The 24,068-nt window shown below is 34.0% G+C and overlaps 1 protein-coding gene across 1 annotated transcript in view; it reads left to right on the top strand.

Moving 5' to 3' along the window:
- Window positions 1–21,346, top strand: part of LOC111050513 (SEC14 domain and spectrin repeat-containing protein 1-B) — a 35,533-nt gene extending 14,187 nt beyond the window's left edge. Inside the window, exons 3-16 of the mRNA XM_039430888.1 lie at window positions 3,755–3,950; window positions 5,663–5,776; window positions 6,423–6,600; window positions 7,207–7,385; window positions 8,086–8,241; window positions 9,028–9,219; window positions 9,581–9,695; window positions 10,465–10,706; window positions 11,458–11,580; window positions 12,058–12,249; window positions 13,277–13,476; window positions 17,098–17,284; window positions 18,223–18,540; window positions 19,785–21,346. Coding sequence (XP_039286822.1) covers window positions 3,755–3,950; window positions 5,663–5,776; window positions 6,423–6,600; window positions 7,207–7,385; window positions 8,086–8,241; window positions 9,028–9,219; window positions 9,581–9,695; window positions 10,465–10,706; window positions 11,458–11,580; window positions 12,058–12,249; window positions 13,277–13,476; window positions 17,098–17,284; window positions 18,223–18,540; window positions 19,785–20,168 — 2,776 coding nt within the window. The 3' untranslated portion in view covers window positions 20,169–21,346. The remainder of the gene's footprint in view (window positions 1–3,754; window positions 3,951–5,662; window positions 5,777–6,422; window positions 6,601–7,206; window positions 7,386–8,085; window positions 8,242–9,027; window positions 9,220–9,580; window positions 9,696–10,464; window positions 10,707–11,457; window positions 11,581–12,057; window positions 12,250–13,276; window positions 13,477–17,097; window positions 17,285–18,222; window positions 18,541–19,784) is intronic.
- The last annotated feature ends 2,722 nt before the right edge of the window (window positions 21,347–24,068 follow it).

Raw genomic sequence — 24,068 nt, 5'->3', positions numbered from 1 at the left:
TGAATTAGAATTGCCTCACTCTTCAACGTAACAATTATTGTAAAAAAAACCAGTGGAATGTGAACTTCATCCAAATAGCATTTGAATTTCAATTATCAGATCATGAAATTCATAAAAAACTAATTCTTGAGAGAATAGTGATGAATTGCAAACAGTGCAAGTAACATTGATACAAAGCGATTCAATGAAAATCAACATCGATTAATTTAATACTGGACTTATCAAATTTATATTAACGTTAATTTATATTATTTATGAAGCTTTAAAAATGTAAAACCAACACTTTAAATTTTCTCTACTGGAGCAAAACATCGATAGAAAATAAAGAAGAGCCCATTATAAGCACAATATACTTGTGTACTAGAATTCACTTGAACTAACTCATCACTTCAACCCTTCAATGATCACAATGAACTAGAATGGTATAATAACCATGAAATTGATAATCAGGTACATTTTTCAAATAGCTTTACCCAACTAGATCTGTGAATGCCAAGTCATAAGAAATCATGTTCAATAGATTTAATTTGAATGCTTCAAATAGAAAATGATCTATACTTTTGGTGCCCGAATCAAAATCAATATCAATCAACATTAATCGACATCAAGAAAAGCTTCTGCCAACCTTGTGATTCCAGTATGATTCAGCTCATGCTTGACTTCCATTTATAGAGTTCTCATTAAGGCACTTGTGTAATGAATGACAAGTTGCGAGTGGAGGTGAAAAATCGATATGTTAACAAAAATAATAGAAGATGATGAATCATCTTTTAATTAATCTTATACGGTAGGGTACTTTGTGGTTAAATGTGAAACACTTTCTTGATTTTACTACCTTTTATGCATGCTTACTCTTCCTTAATTTGTATGTTTGCATGGCTTTCATCTTTAGAATCTACTGAATTTTCATATTGGACTGTCTAAATAATGTAGATTCAACTAGTAAGAACGGAAGATAAGCTACTTTACAGAGAGAATCATAGAAAGTTTCAATTCAACAAGCTGAAAAAAATTTTATGCCACAGCCGTCATATATATTTGGCTCAACTGAAGGTATATTATCAACCTGGCTTGGAGAATATCAACTGTAGAAAACAGCAAACACTGCACGCTATGATTTTTCAGGAAATTGCCACTGTTAACACTATTGTAATCCATGATTTATCTCAGTTTTTGACATTCATAACTTATGATAAATTTTAGCATAGAATTATTATCATACACACATATTTTAAATATGTATTATATTATGTAATAGTATGAATATTTTATCGGTTGCAAACAATATCTTTGTCTGTCATAGAATGCATGATTTAGCACATATGTAACAACAAAATGATTTTAGAGAATTTAGAGAATTAAAATGTGAAAAATTAGTTTCATCGCATGTCAAAACAATAGACAAAATTGATTGTTTCGAGCGCCATAGTGTGAATGAGATGCAACTTAGAAAGCAGTAGGCCTACTACTGTATTTTACTGTTTAGCCTACTATGGTGAAGAGAGTCAGCCACGCCGTACCGCGTCGACTGTTTCCCTTTCCACAGCGTCAAATCGAATCGCAAATAAATAACAATATACAACAATGGATTCGCAATGAATGTGGCTACATTAATTATTTGTCTAATTTTCTTTAGATTATTTGCTTCGAAGTTAATCGGAGAAAACAAAAATCAAATCGAAAAACCCCTAAATTTTTACATATATATTATTTTATCAAGGAAACTGTTTGCTTTATTGACAAAATGAATATGACTAATATTCTAGTCCATAATGTAACGAATCGAATGACATATGATAGATTTTTTTCCGATTTGAATGGTTACAGAGATAATTGATTTCCAGTTTGCTGTTTACTAAGGCTAAGAGAGTCAGCCGCGCCGTTCCGCGTCGACTGTTTCCCCTTCCACAGCGTCAAATCGAATCGCAAATACATAACAATATACATCAATGGATTTGCAATAACAGTGGCTACATTAATTATTTGGCTCATTTTCTTTTAAAACCAATTGTTTCGAAGTTAATCGCAGAAAACAAAAAAAAATCAAATCACAAACCCCCTAAATTTTTACATATATATTTATTTTATCAAGAAAACTGTTAATTTTATTGGAAAAATGAATAAAACTTATATTGTAGTCCATAATGTAACGAATCGAATGGCATATAATAAAACTGTTTCCGATCAATGGTTACAGAGATAATTGATTTCCCGTGTTTACCTGCATTTTTCATGTTTTAGGGGGCTGGGGCGGAAAGCTCCAAGGGGATTTCTTGGGACTTTTGGGAGAATGACCCTCTGGGAGGGTTCTATCGATGGTGAGAAATTCAGCTTTTATTTAATTTTCGGATCGAAACTGCTTTTTTGGACCTTCATTGACTGGGCTAAAGCCCCGACAGACTGAAATCACACCACAGCCCAAACTACTGAGCCTAAAAACTTGAAATTTTGCACGATTGTTTATGGTAGCCTGAAAACATCCACTAAGAAAGGATTTTCATAAATTTGCCCCCTGAGGGAGCTGGGGCCCCCCCAAAATTTTGTACTTTTTAACCGCTCATTGCACAGCAAAGTCATGAGGAACTTTTTTGTTCAGCTACGAAAAAAAATGAGATCTATGCAGAAAAATTTCGATCAGGAGCACAGGGGGGTCCAGGAGAGGGCATTTTTCGAAAATTTTGATGTAAAATCACACTACAGCTCAAACTAATTGTCCTACAGACTTGAAACTTTGCACAAATATTCTTCAAACATGCTAGACGCGCACTAAGAACGGATTTTGAGATATTTCGCCTCTAAGGGTTTCAAAGGATGAAAAAGGATCCTATTAAGTAAGGTTATGAACATGGTAAGGTGAGTGCCATATGGAAATGAGATCATTTATTTATTGACATGTGATATTCTAACATATGTTGTAATCATTGGAAATAACAAAATAATATGATAGAAATTCAAAAAAGAACATCTGTTCTATTATTGCTTTCTACCTGATTCCACTCAGGTCAGAAACCATCCCCAATATTCACACAACATATTCCCAAAGTTTCATGCCGTTATGTCAAGTAGTTTTCAAGTCTACAGGGAACAAACAAACATACAAACAAACACAAAAACAGACATTCATTTTTTTATAAATAGATTTCCATTCGGCTCAAACAAAAGCCTCTCTAAATGAAGATAAGGATTCAGTTCTGCTGTTTTAACATTTTTTCAAATCACTTTCTTCTTCTTTCGGCATTACAGCTCAGCGTGAACTTCAGCCTCTTCAACTATTCGCCTCCACTCCAATCGGTCACCTGCTTTCTGCTTCCAACCTCTGGCCCTCATCAATCTAATATCTGCCTCCACTTCATCCAGCCAACGATTTCTTGGTCTGCCTCTTTGTCTTCTTCCCTCCAATCTACCTTTATACATTTTTTGGGCATTCTCTGTTCAGCCATTCTTTCTAGGTGCCCAATCTATTGTAGCCTCTGGGATTTTATGTGTCGTACAATGTCTCTACCCTGGAGAATATAATTTATTTCTTTTCATTATTTATTTAGGGTACAGGAAATCACTAGTACATGAAACACGAATAGTTTCGAGCACTTTACTCAAGTCAAGTGCTCGAAACTAGTCGTGTTTCATAAAATATAAAAAGGATACTAGCAGAGACAAACAAATATCAGTTTGTCTATGGTACTAGTGAGTTTCTATAATTAAATAAGTAAGATATTCTCAGTATTGTATTTTGTTGAATGTGTTGATTTGTTAGTGCAGAGAGTCGCCGCCAGGGGGTGGTGGTGGTGGTGGATGGTCAACACAGCTCTTGGCGGATGGTGCGAGTCACAACGAGGCACCTTGCACTAGTGCTCGGCCATTCGCTCATGTCGCTCATTGTGCTCAGGCCCGACGCCTTCTGGGACAAGCAGAGGATGGATGCCTGTGCACGCTTACATCGCGAACGAGAGGTACGCTTCACCAGCTCCTAGAGAAAAAATCATATTTATTATTTTGAATGATTTACAGATATGCATTAAGCAGAATGCTAAAAATAGTGTTCAAAGACAAACTTCACTCGAGAAGGAAAAGGGGAACAATAAGATGGAAGGATGAGATCAGAGATGATCCACTAAAGACGAATAAGAAATACTATCTAAAGAATAATCATAGCTACTATAGCTATCTATATATCTATAGAACCATCTAAAGATGGTTATAGAGAATGGAGATGATTGATTGAAGACAAAGGGGCTTGGAGGAATGTTGTGGAGGAAGCCGATGCTCACATTGGGTAACAAACACTGCATATATATATATATATATATATATATATATATATATATAATGAGTGCAATGTCTTAATAATTGAGTAAAAAATAAAAATTTATTTCATTGGAGTCATTATAATCAATTAAAATTCTTATAATATGCTTCATTCTTACATTATCATTATACAGTATATTATAATTACTACAGAATCCGAAGCATTCGAACTCTCCATTATTTCAGTTGTACAAGTTAAATCCTAATGAAATTGGATAAATGCATCTGTACCATAGATGAAAAAGAGTTGAAGAGGTATTGTAAGGAATTTGAAACTACTGTATAACCATTAAAAACTTGATTGAAATGAAAAATGTTCATGAAGTGTGATGTTCTTTATGGCAGATATCATGAATTCATAACAGAACTCAAAAATTATTATTTGTTACGGAAATAAATTTACAGGAGAATCTGTAATTTTTGAAGAGAAGTTAAAGAGATTCTTTCTGATCAAAATAAATGGGTGGTGATGATACTATTATTGAATTTACTATAATATTCATTATTCATATTCAATGTGAGGTTGAGAGAGTAGAAAACTTCTACGGTACTTATTAATTTGAAAAAGAACGTTTATGTACTTATTATTTAGAATTACCTGTAAGCCTAAAGACTGCATAATGATACGTATGATTGCACTGACTTTATAATTCAAATTCAAATTAGTTCATTAATGAAATATGACAAAAATATGAAAGTGTTATGAATTACATTAAATATCTCTTTGCATGGATGATTTTTCCGTGTGCAGGGAGGAGTCGCAAATTGTCAGACAGAAAGCAAAACACTAGCAATAATAAAAGAAATAACAAACTATGGATAATAATGGAATTTGAAAGAATAATAACAAAGTTCATTATAATTATAAATATTGAAACTGAAGATAAAAAAATAATAATAAAGGTTTCAGCTCGACTAGTAGTAGCTTTATTAGATTGTAATATTTGAATGGTATTTATTGTTTAGAAATAATAGAATTGATAATAAAAATAATAATTGGAAATATCATCTTCATTATTAAAAATAATAATTTATTCATCTATATGGTGAGTGTAGAAGAGCAGCCACCCGATCACTCTCCGCTTGTAGACGGCAATGGTAACCCCCTCAATAGTTGAAATCTCAGCCGGTACATTACGGTAATAAAGCCAATGGGCTAAATGAAAACAGTTTCCGAGTTGAATAGAATTACTTAATCTGGGAAATTGAATATTTTTTTCTAGTGGGATAATAATGTCGAATTTCATTGAAGACAAAGGTAGAGGAATTCCAATGAAAATTCAATTAATCAGAAAATGTTAAATCGTAGATTCATATCATGATTATTGTTCCTCATAGCATCTATACTTTTTTTCAGCCGATATACATCCCATTAAATAGACTAAGTAAATATGTGGACAAATCACAGTTACCAGAGGAATTGGGAGGAACGTGGGTTTATGATCATGATCTCTGGATTCAAAATCGAATTGTGAGTATTAAACAAAGATGTAAATCATTGAAATTTAATATTAAAAACAGTGGATAAAGAAAGCAATATTTCTTCATTAGCAGAATAATTCTACACTATGTTAATATTGTAACTTATAAATAGTTTGATAGGAGCTAGCTGAGTCTGAGCTGATTGTTGTATACCTTTTCTGAATGAAATTTAATAATTAAGAATAATAATTGTAGACCACGAGTGATGGTCATTACACAGATATACTTTGAAGTGTATTGAGGCCATGGAGGTTTCTGGAGACATTGAACTGATTCATACAACTATTGTCACCGTAACTTGGTAACACTTGCTTAATGGTTACAGATTGGATGAATTCAGAATAAATGAGAAAACACGATATCCATATTTTTATTAGGGCTTTGTACTTTGTAAATTGAGTTCAGCTTTTGTTTCTAGAGAATATTAAGAGGAATTAAAGTTTTAGTATAAATTTAGGTTCAAGAAAATTGAGTTCAAAGATTTAGTCAACGTAAGAGGAAGAGAAACTGTATACTCATTGGATGTCTATTATCGAAATTTAACTGGAGAATTTTCCAAAAATCTAAATATTTCACTATCTCTCCAATAACTATTATATTAGAAAAATGTATAACTTATTAATTTGATGTTACAGCAAGTTGAAGATTTCTTAAAAGGAGCAGAAAGAGGTGTATCAGAGTTAGAAAGGGTTAGACAAAGAGTCAGTGGACCCAAACAAGGAATAAGACTCAGCACAGCAGAGGAAAAATTGTCGGAAAGTGCTCAAGTTTTCACAGACACCAAGCATTTGGCTCATAAAGTTCTACAATCAGGTATTCATTTCATTATTACTTCGGTAGGATACGAATTATGAATAATTAATAGGTATTAAGTATTTCTGTATTTGCAGAGAGCATTTTCATAGTTTCATGAAGTTGGTCCACTCATACTTTGCAAGCAAAATTATTTGATTTGCAGAAAACTATAGAGATTTCAGATCAAGCTAATCAAGCAAACAAGCATATCATGATGCATCGATCTATCTCTTCCTTCAATGAACCAAACTGGTCAAGAAAAAAGAAAGACATACCCCTAATCGTTCCAATTCCTAATCAGTCCAAGTAGACTTACAGTACAGCTTGGACCGGAGATACTCCATTTATTGTATTGCAGGGGCCCTACTCTTTTTCCTGAACAATATCATGAATTCGCCTTCCTCATTTTTCTTCCAATATCTCCATTTGTGAATCTCGCATAATTTTGGTGTTCAGGTTTTGAAAGTTTTTTCATTATAGACTATATTTTTCGTTTTGTTCTGTGAATGTTTACTTTTCTCGAGTTCAGTTTTTTAGTTTACGAAATGTCAATATCTCACCTTTGTGAATATTTGAATATTTCAATGAAACAATTATCATGCTCAAATGGAAAATCATTCCCAGGAAAACAACTGCTTGATAGAGTTGAGAAAGACGCTGGCATAAGCCGAGGGGCCATGACACCTCAGGACACTTTGGACACAAAAGAGAAGGTTGAAAGACTTTTAGAAATCATCGAAGGTAAACTGGCCTTGCTACAAGAGGCATGGGAGGATGTTCAGAAGAGGATCGTTGATGCTAAGGTATGACTACTTGAATTTCGAAATTTGTCTTATATTTGAATCTTCTATTCCAGGAAAACAACGTTAGGTTTCACTTTTCTCATCTAGAAACCTTCTCCCAATCTTTTTTTTGAACTAAGAAAATATCATTATTTTTGTCAGAGAAAAAACTAAAAATGTAAAAAAAGAATGTATGATTTTTAATAACAGCATATATCTATTGAATACTGCATACCATTTCCATTGAGACAATTTAGGCACGAATCACTTTAAACCTCAGAAACACTAAAATTGAGGTGTCATGAGAGATAACAGAATTCAGATCAACAATTCCCTAGACAACATGAATTTGAGTTGCTGGTGGTAGCCAAGAATCTATCAAAACTGGCAATAATTGTATGCCGATCACATAGTACCGGTAGATTGATTCTATTGTCTTATAAGAGAAACCATTATTTCAAAAAATAATTTGTAAAACTACTCATCAAATTATTTCGCAACTATTTCATAACTTTCTTACCTTATTTGATCAAATTAAATGAAAATATATTCCACTAACCAATATCACAATCAAACCTTTCAAAAATGTATCATTTGTACTTTCTCGCATTAGCAAATACCACCACTCATTTTTTTAAACTATTCTAGAAAGAATCATAATATACATTCAATTATCACAAAGTAATTATAGGTTTTAGAATGTTGATTGATATGTTCATAGGAAGTTGATGCCCTGGAAGATGGTGTTCGTAGAGTAACAGACTGGATCTTGGGATCTGGAGAAATGCTGCTGAATGCTCAACATGAAGTTGGCTATGACGTCACATCAGCGGAAGATCTCCGAAGTGATCATGAGGCGGTCGAACTGCAATGCAGGGTTTGTATTACTTTAATAGATATTTCCCTATATGAATAGATCTACGACCCACTTCATATTCTAAATTCATAAACTCTGAGGTTACATCTGTCATGTTGTAGAGTTAAGATGTGCCTCCATGAAATCACTCGTAATTCAAGTTAATTTCATCCTCCTGAACATCTCAACATCCTTTTGTTCATTAATGCACATGCAAAAAACATGATTTTAATGATAGGGAAGGGACTTTCTCAACCCTATAACATAGCATTCCGATAAGATTCAGATAACAACTGAAATTCCGTGTGGTGGCACTACCTCCGTAAACAAAGAAATAGTGCATTATTTGTTGATTTCAGCTGATCTATATCAGCTAGTGTTTTTATTAGTGTAGGTGCCCTACCTGTGCTGACGTCACAAGAATGCACTACGGCTTTGTTTACGGGTGTAGTGATGGTGGGGGGCCTCGCTAGGCCCGGCTCGGTGTCCTCAATCTATCGGAGACAACTGAATTTCGGGCCGATTGTGAGGGGGTTGGAAAGGCAGTTGGCTTGAAGTATTTACACTAAAACAATAATGTCATGCCAGTCAGTTATCTTCTGACAATTGTCTCACCAACTGTCATCGTGAAAATGCGGCTCAATTAGATACATTGAATAAGATGGATCGGAAAAAGCTATCAATCGGTTGAATAACTTTCTCAAGAGGATGAACAATTAATTCTAGAGATGTGAAAGTGTTTTGTAGTTGATCTCATTCTTATTGACATAATTATACCCTAGTTCTTGTGTTTTTATGTTTTTTTAGGAAACTTATGGTCACTACGCAGAGCTCCTCCATAAAATCGATTTATTGGGCCAGAATGGAGTGCAGTTGCAGGAGGACTTGAAGTCACAGAGAGATTTCATGGACTTTGTTTGCAGAAGCTTTGCAACACGCTTAGAGAGGAGACGAAATGTACTCATTACTTCGGCTAGATTCTTCCGTCTTGTTTCAGAGGTATGACAAAATTAGAAACCCTGAATGATTCTTGATCAATCTCAATGATTGCATTAAGCATTCTAATATACTTCATGATGAAAATTATAATTTGAAATCCAACAATATTACAAAATAATTAGGATGAAGCCTTATGTAGGGTTTTGGAATTAGGTACACTCTGGTCCAAAAGAAAAGTAATATACGCTTTTAAACGCTACCTATACCTTTTCAAATTCCAATTGATCTAATGTTTATTCCACTTCATCATTTCGGATTTTAATATTTCTTACTAAACTTGGAAAAAACTCTGCTTCTTACTACTAGATTTACTTTTAAAAGTAAACTCCTCTAATCTCTGTTTCTCTTTCTGATTTGACAGTACTTCCAAATGACAAGTGACGTCTATGAGAGTCTTGTAATGTGTAACAAAGTTGAATCTCTCGACTCTGCTCATTGTACACTGATACAGCTTCAAGAAAGCCAAATCGATATAGGTAATAATAAATATAATAATTGACTATATTCACTTTCTTGGTAAGGGCTATAGTATTTACATTTAAATTCAAAATCATAACTTATTCACTTGAAAATAAAATTATAAGTTGAAACATGTTGTGAGAAATTGAATGAAGTTGAAAAAAGGTACTTTTCAATTTTCAATTGAGTTAAGTTTCAATCAAAATAATAATTTTCTACTGTGTAGTCTTGGTACTTTAAATTCTATCAATGGCTCAATTTCTCAATTTGATCTCGATACATATTACAAGAAATACAGCACATAAAAATGTAGAACATCATTTGCTGAAAAAGTAGATTTCAAATGTAATTTACAATATTCCAAAATGAAAAAACATAGTCGTCTTCTTATCAGTTTCTTAGAGTTCATATTATAACAAAGTCAGTACCTATATGAAATCAGTACCTTCATTCAGAGAAGGCATGAGGCCTACAATTGGTGAATGGCAGAAAATGTTAGATAACTGCTATTCATTGTTCCATGATGTGACCATTTTTTCTTTAGTTGAATCGTATATAGCTTATTAGGGTGCGTACAGACTTATGCGCCATGAACTCGCGCATTATGCTCTTCATCAGCTAATGTCTAGCTTATATACCTGTATTTATTCATGAACAGTAAGATATAGGAATAAGCGTGCCTCTTTACCTGATGAGAAGCGAAATGGTTGTGTTTGTGGCGCATAAGTCCTTTCGCACCTTTATATGGAGATTTTCAAATTCAAATTTATTTTATTCGCTTTTCAGATGCCATTGAAACAGCTCTAGTTCGCGAAGGGGAAAAGTTATCTGATCTATTATCCATGCCAGTGAAAGATGCTCTTGGTAGGGAATTGGAGGTCTGCTATGAAGGAGACATAGTCAATGTGAGAGAGATATTGGACATGACAACTGCCAGAAGACAACTCTTCAGAGATAGTGTTGAAATGCAAAGACTGACTCTACAGCAAGCAACCTACATCCACGATTATGAACTAGATGCCACGCAGGTATACCTTTTTTTAAAAATAGGTACTATGCTACGGTGCTACCATTGTTTTGAAAGGATTCTACCAATAACTCACTTCATTAAAAAATAGTACTCGTACAAATAGCCGCTGAAATTTCTCCTGTTTCTGATTTCTCATTGGAGAACATACATGAATAATAGATTGTAATTTCATTTGTAAATGAGCACAAGAATGCATTTTAATATTGACTGAAAAAACACAGAAGCTTCGTGATTGATTCCATTATTCACATTTTTCCATAATTTCTTGAACTGTTTATCATTCTAGGAACACTTCTCAATAAAAAAAATTATATCTTAATCATATTTAATTAATTTCTACTGTCTTTATGATATTGGGAAGACATTTATTTCATTCTTCTCATTTTTGTCTCAAAAAGTGTTTGTTTCATTATTCCTCACTTATAATCACTGATAGAACAAATTACATTATAGAATAGCAGTTTCCTTAAAATATCAATACTGTTACTTTATTCAATGTACCTACTTGTCTCTGTAGATAGATTAGTTAATTAGTTGATTCATTATGATTCAGGCTGTTGTGGTTCATATGCATATGTTCAGACGTGAGTTTCGGCTACCTAAAACCAGCCATTGAGTCACATCAGAGGCCCTGAAATGTGAAATCATTCAGATACAGCCTGAAGACCTATGACGCCAGACCTGAGCCAGCAAGGTTGATTTCTATTTATTTTTCATGATGTATTCAGGTATAATTGTTTGAATTTTAGGCTGTTCAGTGGTTGGATGATCTCTATCGTGTTATGCTGACCACTCACTCCCATGTCGGCTGCAATGTTTTCGAAATTCAGATGCAGAAAGAAGAGCACCAATCATTCCAGGACACTGCCAAGGTAATTTCCTCATAAGTTACTCTCTAAAAATTTGTAGATTTCGTTTGTATCCATAACAGTAATAACTACACTGTTCATAATTCACATTGTCATCAATTATTCAATCGGCACGGTATCAACTGATTCTAATAATAGTTTTCATTCTACAAGATTCTATCATTTGTGGAAGTATATAACAATAATATTGTTCCACGGTACAGTCAATCAATCCATCAAGCAACATATGAGTTGCTCCTCTCACCTTCTGACTTCTTTGGCTATCACACACCAACGTAGCGTAGCTAGAAACACTTCTCTTGAAAGACGTACCCGACGTATCTCCCAATGTTAATCAAACTGTCCATTTCAAACCGGAATTGCGTAGTTTAACATTGGGAGATACGACGACTACATCTTCCGAAGACGTATTTCTAGCTAGACTACGTTGTTTCGTGATAGCCATTATGTTGATATTTATAGTAAATGATGATAATTCAGGGTACGTTCGAGTATGGCTGTCAACTAGTGAATGCAGCGCTGAGCCTGAGACAGTCGTGCAAGTTACCATTGGAGGGGAACGTAGCGTTGTCTGTCAACCTGCGCCAGGCTTGGACCAGACTCAACACTGCCGGCCAGGAGCAGATGACAAGGCTGCGAGTGTCAGCCGTCTTCCACCGTACTGTTCATCAGGTAGCCTATTCTAATTGCACAACTTTTCTAGGCAGCTTTAAAATCACTGCTCTCCTATTCATTTTGATTGATAGCTTACAAGGTTACGATTGAGGTTACGTACCTCAAGAGATCATTCATCATAAGAGGAAATAAAAAGGTACATCCAAGCTTTTACTCCTAATATAATTGTATAATGTTGCTCAGTTGCACAGCAATATAGGAGTTTTATATCTTGTAAATAAATAAGTTCAAATGCTGGAAATTCAGATTTGGAGGTGGGAAGTGGAGAGTATTCTTAGGGTAAATAATTCTGTAAAAGGATCATTATATAAATAACACCTCTGCAATTACTCATAGGCCTGATTTATATTCTATAAAAAATTGCAAATATTGTAGGAATGGAATTGAGGTATGTACGGTTCTATTCAATTTTGGACTGGGCCACTACTTTAATTCAGGAGAGAGAAGAAGCACACGGATTGTCTTAACTAGCCTTGTGACTAGATCAAGGAATTAGAATGTAGAAATGGAATCAAAGTTTGACGAATTCAATGTGATTGAAATTTCTAATTTGCTGCATTTATATGATATGATTGACTTGGGAAATTATCGTTGGATCACCGTTAGATTATTACGTATTGATAATAATCATGCACATTTTCCTATAAATATAAATGCACTATGTTATTCAACTTCGTTCCACTTTTCTTTTTCTACAATATATAAAGTGGACTCAATTCACTTAATTCAGGTGTGCCCGGGGGGGGGGGTCTAGGATGCAGGGTGCGTTCTCGAATTGTTAGAGGGGGGGGGGGGTTGTTCAAAAACAATATTTGTGAAGCAGCTAGTAAAAAATGTGGAATTCGGGTGGGGGGGGGGTGCGTCAATGGTTTGGGGGGTCGGTTCAACACCCCTGCTCAATCGAATAATATTCAATACTAAAGCTCTATTTTTCAAATTTATCTTTATTCAATTTTTAGCCTATTGGATTTTAGTTGAAGACCATGTTGAAGGTTGAAGTTTGGAACATTATTCCATTTTTCAGCATTGTAAACAACTGAAAGAAATGATGACATCAGTGACAGCAATTGATGTTGAGGAGGATGCTGCTCGGCGTCGCTCGAAAACCCGGAAGTTGTTTTCAAGCAGAGAGAGACTTTTAGTCGAAGTTGGGAGGATGGTTCGTCTTGGAAGGCTACTACGCACCAGGCTAAGAGAACCGCTTTCTCAGGAGCATTGTGATATGTGAGTGATTCTATCAAATTTCGTCATTCTGAAATCCAATTTCTTGCTAGTTATTTTACTGAAATCCAATTTTAAAATATAATAAAATAAAAAAGTGAAAAGAGATTGGATAATACTTTTCAATTCATCGATGAAATTTCTTCATTTAGTATTATGACAGTAGAAAATCACTTCATAGAAATAGATTATCATTCATGAAGGTATATAGTTACTTCTACTACATTTTTTGTGATTTAGGTTAATGAAATAGGTTCTCGAGTAGATATTGCACATCAAAAAATGACCAAACTAGTAGAGTTTAATGGCATCAAATCAAAGATATTGCTTCACAGGAATTTCAGGAATATTAATTTATCATTCTTTCAAGCTCAACCCAACACACTTTGATTTGATCCATTGACTTTCCCTCTTGCTTCTTGTGAAAATTACGTAACTTGAACTTTCTTCTACTTCCGTTTTCAAGCTAGACTTCACTTTACAATAATTATTCCTGAAATATGAATATGTGAGTTTATTCATGAATATTTTTGGAAGAATAGTATGAGCAATTTGCAAAAATGGTGGAATGAACTAGGAACAGAAGGTTTATCAGCTAGGTGCGATGCAAGCAAAAATTGACTGATGTTGGCAGCACATGATACTCTACCTACACTTTAAAAAAGACGGTGCAAAGCCGAGCTGGAGTAAAATTAAAAGAGGTAGTCTGCGTTTATTCAAAATATTACTAGAAAAGAAAGGACAATATCCTAAACAACAGAGAAGGAGCGAGTGGTGAGGTTCAGGGCAGTTTACTTTTCTTGGCTTTGGGCCCGGAACTGACTGAAAATGCTGGCCAGTTCAAAAGAGGTGGAGGAGGAGGTGGCATGGAAGTGAGAGAGGATGAGGGAAAGAGAGAGATGTTGAAGTCATAATAATCCAGAAAAGCCAGACGTAGCTAGAAGCAGAGGTGGTCAACATCGGTGTGTTTAAATCAGTGTGCACGGAACTCGGGGGATTCTAGTGTAATATAATGCCGGCAGAATTATGTTTGTAGTGTTTTTTGTTCATTCATGGTTGGTTGTTTGTGAAACCACTTGTGGAGTGTTGTGATTCCTGTCTTACAGCCCAGGAAAAATGTGAGTTCTTCTGAACTTTGATTTTCCTGCCACAAAATTTGGTGACCTGATAGATATTTTGTTAGCCTATTTCTCACACTGTCATATATTATCAGAATTACATAGATATTGTAATCACGTTTTAAATTTTCAATTATTAATACAGTATTTTTTAGTTATTAGTGATGATTTAGTGCAGTATTCTTATTTAATCTGGTTTTCAACTTTCCTAAATTCTAAATTCCTAGCTTATAAATATTTTAGAATCAAAATTGGACAAAAATCGTGAAGTGTAAACATAACCTATTTTTGGGAAATTTCTATCTAAATTTGGGAAGGGAACAGTTTTGGGCTTTAAGCCTGTTGTTCCTTTCCCAATCATTCATAGTTGAGAATGATATTGTAACCTTTAACCTATGTATAAATGTATAAATAAATAAATAAAATATGTTCTTCCATGTTTCTAGGTGCTTTCTAGCTTTGCAGCTGCTTTATAATGAATTAAATTATAAAATTATTGTTTCATTATTAATACTGAAAAAGCAAAAACTAAATATTCAATCTCAAATTCATTTAAAATGAAATAAATTACAAACAAAATAATCCAATTTAGAATACGAAGTTTTCTCTGAAGAAAATGTGTGTGGGAACACCGTCAATGAATTAATCCAGTGAATCATACTAAAAACACTGATGCAAACATTACACGTGAGTAATTTACACATTTACCCTCACTTTCAGTTGTACCCCTCACACAGATGCTACAATGTATCATAAATACCAACTTTTTCATGAGAAATTATAAGAAAATGGAATGCTGATAATATATTCCCAAACTCTAGACTTTTCTAAAATCTACATTCTTGAAAACAATGTTATTAAAGCGATAGCCCTACTTTTCAATGAATTTCTGTTCCGTTGAGCAGGAACAGAATCCGTTGAATAAGCATTGGTTCCAATCCGAGTGTTCACACATTGGCAGATGTGGTACCGGGGTACCACAACATAGTCCGGAAGGACTCCATGACAGTAGGCCTACAAATACCTCATATATTTTACAGGAAGAGCTCTGATTATTTCCAAAATTATCAAAAGTGAATAATATTTACTAAGGTCTGCAGATAGACGATGTAAATGGAAGCGTTTACTTCACACTCTGATTCATTCAACGTTATTTTTAATTTCCAACTCGAATCAAAGAATCTTATACCCATTGTCAGTCATTTTATTCCTTTGAAATAAGATCACATATCACGAAGGAATTACACGTGCCTGTCTCACTTGAATCTTTTGAGAAGTGATTCGAAACACCTGTCATTGAGGCACTCTTATACGGTATAGCCCAAGTTTGAGTCATCGGAGAATAAAAATACTGGCTGAAAGCAGCAGGTGGTGAGATAATATCAGTCACCGAACATTGCTAACATTCTGTGAATCATTGCTAACGATTTTCTACTCCAGTGGAAATTTGCAGGGTTATCAATTGTACAATATCACTCTAGGATTTTTGTAATAAGATCGACAAATATTCACCCTGATTGACCTTTGTATATTTGGAATACCTTCTTGATCCAAGAACAGTAGAAGAGTTGCCTTTAATATTTAAAAATTATTTTCCAATTTTTAAGAAACTTTCCCAAAACATTTCTTCTCCCAAAAATGAATCAATCTGCTCCAATATTCACTTCATTCTGGATACTATAACACATGTTGTCATTATTCCAATACAATACTGATTGACAGAAATCTAGTATTATAATTTTGTTTGAGATTGAAACCATTTATTATTCAGATAGCCTATTATATTTCAATAATAACATTTGTTAATACTAATTATTGCATACTTTTTCTGCCAGTTCTCCATAAGTCAATGTTCTCTAGTAGTAGCTTTATTTGTAAAAATCTGTTGGTATTCATGTTATAAATAGAGTTGAATGCATAATAAAATACATTGAACCAACTGGAATAGGTCCAGTCGAGTGAAAACTGTGCCAACTCCTCAATTTCAGTTTGTGTACGCGCGTGCGAGCAAACATGTTAGTATCAAATTAGTGCCAGTCATCATATCAACTGCATTTGAAGACTGGTCATAACAATTTATTAGAACTATATTGAAGCTAAAACGATAATTGAGCAATTATGAAATCCAAATTTAATCCTTTACACAATCAGTAACCGGTGTACTATAATGAATATGGTGCACTACTCTATTTTATTAAATCGGTTTATCAATATTAATTAATATAAATTTGATAGCAGAAGAATTAAATTTAATATGTCAATATATCTATATATATCTTTTTTCCTATTCTACCAACAATTATATTGATAAGTTTTATCTACGGTAGGTACTGATTTTCATGAAATGGAATACTTTTCATCCTAGAAACTGCTTGTAGGAAAAATTAAGAAAGGATACAAAGCCTATCCTATCAGGTGAACTCCAAATGATCAAGTATAAGCATTACATAGTTATAAGCAATATTGAACTTTTATGTGTGATATATTATTTGATTACTTTTTTCAGGGCTAAGAGAGGAGATATTGACAGTGACATGAATGGCTTAGCAATTGAAGCAGTATCAAATAAATTGGCTGAAGTAACAAATCTGGCAGAGCAATTGGACAGAGCTCTATGTGGGTCAGAATCACTGTCAACCACCACAACTGGCTCAACCAATATTAGTAAACTGACTCTGGATGAGAACGCTGATGTGAGTTCATTTCTTAATTAATTATTCAAATTTAATGGAAATGGTACATTTTCCATCGAAGTTCATTGCAACATGATCAATCCATATCTGGAAGCTATTTATTTCTACCATAGCTTTAATCAGATCATAGCAGGCCTATTATACATCTCTACTCTGATATTAAATTATTCTTGCCTCTCTATTTGATATTAGCACACTGAAAATCATGAGTTATGAGAAGCTCTCATGGCTAATTCAATGAAACCTCATATTAAATGTATCAATAGATATTCTATTAGTGAGCTTTATTTATTAAGATGAATTATTATTGATGTTGGTTAAGTAAATTCAGTAATTTGTTACCATATCCACACTGTTCTCAAATTCCTTTCCATATAGAATGAAACCCCCTATTATAAAGTTGATCGAAGGTGAATAGCTTCTTAAGGTTAGATTATTCATTGGATTTTTAAGTTGTATGAACGTTGCATCGGCAGATGAACTGGAAAAGCAGCCTATTATATTAATTTTACGATTCATATCTAATGAATCATCGAATCAGATGGATTATTTATTTATAGGTTGTGTGCACCAGCCGCAGCGGCTCTAGCCACTCGTGTCTAGACGCTCGTCTTGAGTCGTCACTAAGAAATTGCACCTTAAGAGATATTTTGTTCCAGGGGTCATTCGTTCCACATTCTCAAACAAAATGGAGAGAAACCTTTGAAATGAAACACATTGAAATTTCGGTAATTGAATTAAAAAAGAATAATAGTGATAGTAATAGTAGTAATAGAATATAGTAATATAATATAAAATGTAAATAATAGTTTCGTGTTGTATATTACATGTTTATTATAGTTATATGTTGAATAATAGTTGAATAGTTGTCGTAGTTTGATAATAAATGCCGATAGTTTATTAAATTCGATAAAGTGAAATTGATTTGTATTTTGCAGTGGTACGCATCAGTTTTGGAAAAGTCGAGCGAAGTAGTGAGCAAGCCAGGAGCAAGCTCAAGTGGTGGCAGCAGCAGTGTGCAGTGCGGTGCGCAGCCGCAGAGTGCAGGAGGCCACGAGGATGGCAGCAAGTCGGAGGAGGAGTTCATCACAGCTTCCGAGTGCACGTGCACCCCTCCGTCGAGGTCATCCTCCTTCCACACGGCGTCCGAGGGCGAGGTCACGTCACCCTGGTGGGAGGGCGAGGGAGACGGCGAGGGGGAACAGGAAGCCGGCGAGGAAATCAAACATCAAACAGCTGATGGATCACCTGAAGAGGTCAGTTAGCAGACACATATTTTACAACTTCTACATTTCAAGGATTGCGGCTGAACCGGAGAAAACGTATACAGAGATTGTTTTATGATAATAAGATTGTTTTATTCTATGGGCTCACTTATTAAAGAAGTTGAGTGGTATATACACCTTTAACAACTTCTAAATTTCAAGGATTACGATTCAATAAAGGCTTATATGAAATGGTTGGCTGGTAGATAGATCACATACAACTTCTAAATTCTTACCTGGAGTGGTTAGTGGTAGAAAGATCTTTTGCAACTTATAAATATCAAATACTACGATTCGATAAAGGCTCACCTTAAGAGGTTAGTTGGTAGATAGACCTTCAACAACTTCTAAATTTCAATAATTACGAGTCGATAAAGCTCAGTCATGTTAATAAAATTATATAAGAGAGAGTAGGGTTGTGTTTGTTCGCATCAAAACATGTCAACTTGTGGATTGCATACCGGAGAAACAGGAATGATTTAGATCTCCAAATTTTGCACGTAGATTTTAAAAATATCAATCTCGTGCACCTCGAAGCCCAAATTCCAAATTTCCTTCTAGATTTTTCATAGTTAATGTTCAAATTTCATCCATGGGACATGAATACATACCATTATGTTGATATAGAATTATAATCTAGAGAGACTACCACTCTAGAAACAGATGGTTAAAATTGGCAACTAAATTAATAGCCAGTCCAATTTTGTCAGGTTGGCATTAAGTTGAGGAAGGTTTTTAAACAAGATTTGAGTTCTGTCACTTTATTAGGTTAGCACCAAGTTGAAGAACTTTATAAAATAAAGGGAAGAACTGGCTCATACACGTACAGGAGAAAAAATTATGTTTGATGCATCATCATCACTTCTAAACTACTGGACTGACTGAATTGAAAATTTGCATATAGATTCTTAATTTACCAAGGATGGTTATAGGCCTATTTTAGATTCTACAAGATTTCAGTAGGTCAAGTTATCAGTTTTTCAAGTTTTTAATTAGACCCTTGCGGAGCACGGGTTACCTGCTGGTAAAATTATATAATACTGACTCCTAAAAATAGAGAATGGTTGATATAGTAGTCATGGTAGAGAACTAATTTGAAATTGTAGTAATTCAATTGTGATAGCCAATGTAGATTTTTGTTGATCAAAAGTTAATCAGTCAGTAAAGTTGAAATCAGAAAGCAATAATATATTTTAGAGTTTCTCTCATAGTTTCCTCTTCTTTTCGATTCACAGGTGGTGACAAGTGTTGTCGAGAATGTAGTTGTAACGGAGACACATTACTTAACGCTCAGTCATAAAACAGAGGATGTTCCTTTGCCAGCATCAATGACCGAAAGGAACATACATAGAGAGGTGGCTGCAATCACTGCTGAGAAGTCTGACGAGATATCAGCAGATGGAGAGGTCAATTTGAGCTGTGACGATGCTCTATTACAAGATGGTAGTGCGTTGGGAGGAGCAGAAAGCTGTGCCAAAAATGAGCTCGAAATCAAAAAAGAGGGTGAAGCCGACATCAATGACAACATAGTTCATGATCTGAAGGAGGTAGGCCAGGGAGATATATTCAATTATAGCCAGCAACACATAACAAGACATGCAATGGCCGGTGTTTTTTAATCATTTAAAATTACCAAAACAACTTCATTAGTTTTTGTTTTTTTCCACTGCCAATTCATTAATAGATTATTGAATCTTCATAATTCTAATGCCTCACCAGAAAAAAGTGTTGTGTGCTATTATAGAGGAAAGATAATTGATATAACATAGATTGGTTATTATATGTTGCTTCTTTCTTGTAATTCTACTAAACACGTTTCCACAATAATTCAATAACCACGTTAAATCATCTTTTGTGTTTTTTATGCAATTGATTTATTCACTCGTTTCTCATTTCCAATAGATTCTATCAAATTTACTATCATATTTTATTGTTAAGAAAAACAATTTGAAATTCAAGACTGAGATTTTATCGTCTTTATTTAAATCACTTATATGTCCAACTTTTTAGACAACTATAATCGAAAATTATCTTTGTTTTTCTGTATATTATCTTACAAAACTAGATAATAACTAACATTTTAAATCATAGCCTAATTATTTATAAAAATATTTTATACTCTCTGAAATCTCATCACCTATTGTATTTGTAATCCCACCAATCTTTGTTGTTGGTAGTATTCAATATAAAATAATCAACCATTCCTTGATAAAGTGATATTTTAATAGTTGTACGGTATCCAAGTAAAGTCAGCTATTTAACATGAACTTGTGCCATTATAGTTGTTTATTCTTTTGATGCTCAAATTTGTATTGAATCCATTTGAATGGTTCTTCATGAAATAGAATAAATTAATGTATCCTATGAAGGTTTCGATTTTATACATTTGTAAAAAGTTATACACTAGAATAAAATTGTGCATTAGGAAATCTATTTTTTTGTGTTGACGTAGATGTGTTATCTCATTTTGTAATGTTATGGAATTCTAATCCTTCAGTCTCCTCCCTCACAGCACCGTCTCCTTCATAGATAATCTTCAATCGATTACTTAGAATTTTATAACCTAAATGCTTATTATCCATATTACTATTGGTGCAATTAATGTTAAAAAATAAATATATTTTTTATGCTGCCTAGTGTGTTTAAGTTTTGAAGTGTTAATGTTGTTTTCTGTATTCAAAGCTATGAATGATGTACTAACTCAGTTGCATATCAGATTAACATTAAAATTTGGCTTCTACCTATAAATGTTATAACGCTATAAGATTCTCAATTAAACGTTTGTTTTTGTGTTTGATTCTGTTTGGTTTGTTATTTTATTCAATATTATTTTGTTATATACATATTTTTTGAACATCATGTGAATTATTATTTAATTTATCCTATGATACTATACATGAGAGTAGACATACATTTTGAAAATACTAGGTACACTTCTTGATAAAACGGTATTGTGGTTTATTGAATTCAAAACCTTGTCTTAGCAAGACATGGGTGATTCTTGACACGAAAAAATGCCCTGAAATTTAGGATATTGTTATGCAATTGTGATTGAAAAATGTAGAACAATATTTTCTATAGGCTCATCGGTAAGCTGAGGGTGTGGATTAAATATGAAAACCTATAAATAACCCAATATGGATATGACTATATTCTAAATATGAAAATATAGTAATGTTTCGAATCTTTAATATAGAATCATTTAAATGTGGAAGTCAAGCATTCTGATTAAGTTTACTGTGAGAACCAATTGGAAATTATCATCCAGTAGTAATATTTCCGTCTAGTTTTCTATTACCAGGAGTTTGTTTGTACCACCACCACCACCATAGGAGAACGCCCAAAATATTTCGAACAGGGAGTGCATTGGGGTAGCAAGCATTCTGGTAGTTTGGGGGCCTTCTTTTAAAATAATAATTTTTACTATTTAATCACTAATAGAAGCTACCAAATAAAAACGTAAATAGTGATTTTTAGCCAGAGGGGTGCAAATGCCATCCATACCACTGTGGGCGCCAATGCCTCCAGAACTAAGCTAGGATTAAGAAAAAGGTTGGGCTGGAAGGACTGACGTGAATCTTCGTCTTCGAAATTGTCTCTTAAAATCCAATTATCCATTAGCGTTGTTATTCCTTTATAACTTCCTGTACTTCCAACATTGGATTGTGTACCAGGTACAGAGTTTTACTGGGATTGGGAACAACTGAATAGCATACATTAATGCCTACTCTTCATCCACCACTCATCATTCCACCATGATAGTCAGTGTTCAATTGCTGGAATTATAAAAAGTCATCTATTCTGATTTCAATTATCTCCTATACTCCTATTTATGGGGATTATAATATTATTAGCACACAGTTTCTACTCTATTTATTTATTCAATTCTCTATATTCCTGAATTTCGGATTTTCTTACTGAAATTGTTCCCGTAATCATGGTGATAACAAACGGCTGATGCAAATAGTAGCCTATTCCAAGTAGAAGTTGTCTGTGCATTTATTGGAGACGTTAGCGTATCCAGGGGCGATGGATATGGGAATGTATCCCCCCCAGGGGGGGCTTACTAAATGTGACCTGAATATTTTTTGTGGCCGGATAAGCTCCAAAAAAACGTTTAATGTTATTTTTTTTATATTGTGTAAGAGGAAAACATAATATATTGGATGAGAGAATAGCACTATGATAATAATTATGAGCTGGGCAGCGAGTGGTCTAGTGCTTAGGGACAAAGATAGCAGAGAACTACAAATGACACTTCAAAGTTTTGTTAATTTTTACCATTTATTTCATCTATTACCATCTAAAGCTTATATTGATCTAGTTGATTAAAGTTTATTCAGCTTCTTATACCGTATACTAGTTCATGTCCTTAAATACTTCTCCAGCAGCTTTTTCTAGAGAATACCCCCAACATTTCCCAGTTATGATCGATGGGGGTAGTTTCCACGGCGAACAGTGGGGGACACATTTCTCCAATATTTGGAAAAATGGTTTCATCTCCCCAACCCCAAAATTCAAGTTTGAGTACCAAAGTAAAAATCATGAAAACTAATTAGAAAAATGATTTTTCATTCAATCAAGAACCTTAGACTTGAGAAATTTTCAAGGGAAAATCGAAATAATAAGTACAAATAATAATAAACACTAAAGGGACTTGAATGGAATGTTAGTTTTTAAGTGTATATTGCGTAAAATTTTCAAAAAAATCGGAACGAGGCCTCCCTTTGGTGGGGGTATTCCATACTCCGACACCCCTCGGTGTCACCTCAACGTTTAGGTGCTTTCTACGTCAATGTTACGAGACCCCAACGGCCCTCCCCACCCGTATTTCTTTTTCAGTGTAAGCCACTGTAGCAGGGGTAGCCTACCCTGCCCCTAAAAATGAGACAGTACCGTAGTAATTAGTATGTCTCTATCCATGATATCGTATCTCTGTTGTCTATATAGCCTTATGAAACTGTAGTATCTCCTCCCTTACCTCAGTCACGAAGTAAAGAACCACATGCCTCTTTATTTAGTACTTATTTATTTAAGTACCTCTTTCTTTTGTGCTCCAGTGCAATAAATATAAATAATGAAACCAAAAACGATATTCAGAAATAAATTAGTGATATTAACGCGTATAATCAACTCATGAATACGTACCACTCACTAAGTTTCTGAAAAATCTCTTCTTCTACTATTTACAGAAGCTACATCACGACATTCTCATTCCAATTAATCTTACCTACAACTACCGTACGAAATTATTACGATGCAAATCATCTCACTTCGTATACGAATGCAGAAAACTAGAATGATAGTAGAAACAATTTCTTTAAATTTCTATTAGTTTAGGTGGAATAGTTTGTGAAGGAGAAGTTGATCGTGCATTTATTGAAGATGAAAAGCGCCTGTAGCAGGGGTAGCCTACCCTGCCCCTACAAGTGAAACAGTATCTCTCCCATCACTACAATGAAGCAATATATTCAAAAATGAAACCAAAATCATTCAGAAATAATAATTTAGTGCTATCA

The sequence above is a fragment of the Nilaparvata lugens genome, chromosome 6, assembly GCF_014356525.2.
Source record: "Nilaparvata lugens isolate BPH chromosome 6, ASM1435652v1, whole genome shotgun sequence".
In the NCBI taxonomy this organism is placed as follows: Eukaryota; Metazoa; Arthropoda; class Insecta; order Hemiptera; family Delphacidae; genus Nilaparvata; species Nilaparvata lugens.
The sequence above is the reverse complement of the archived record's forward strand: the minus strand, read 5'-3'. Positions and strand labels throughout refer to the sequence as shown.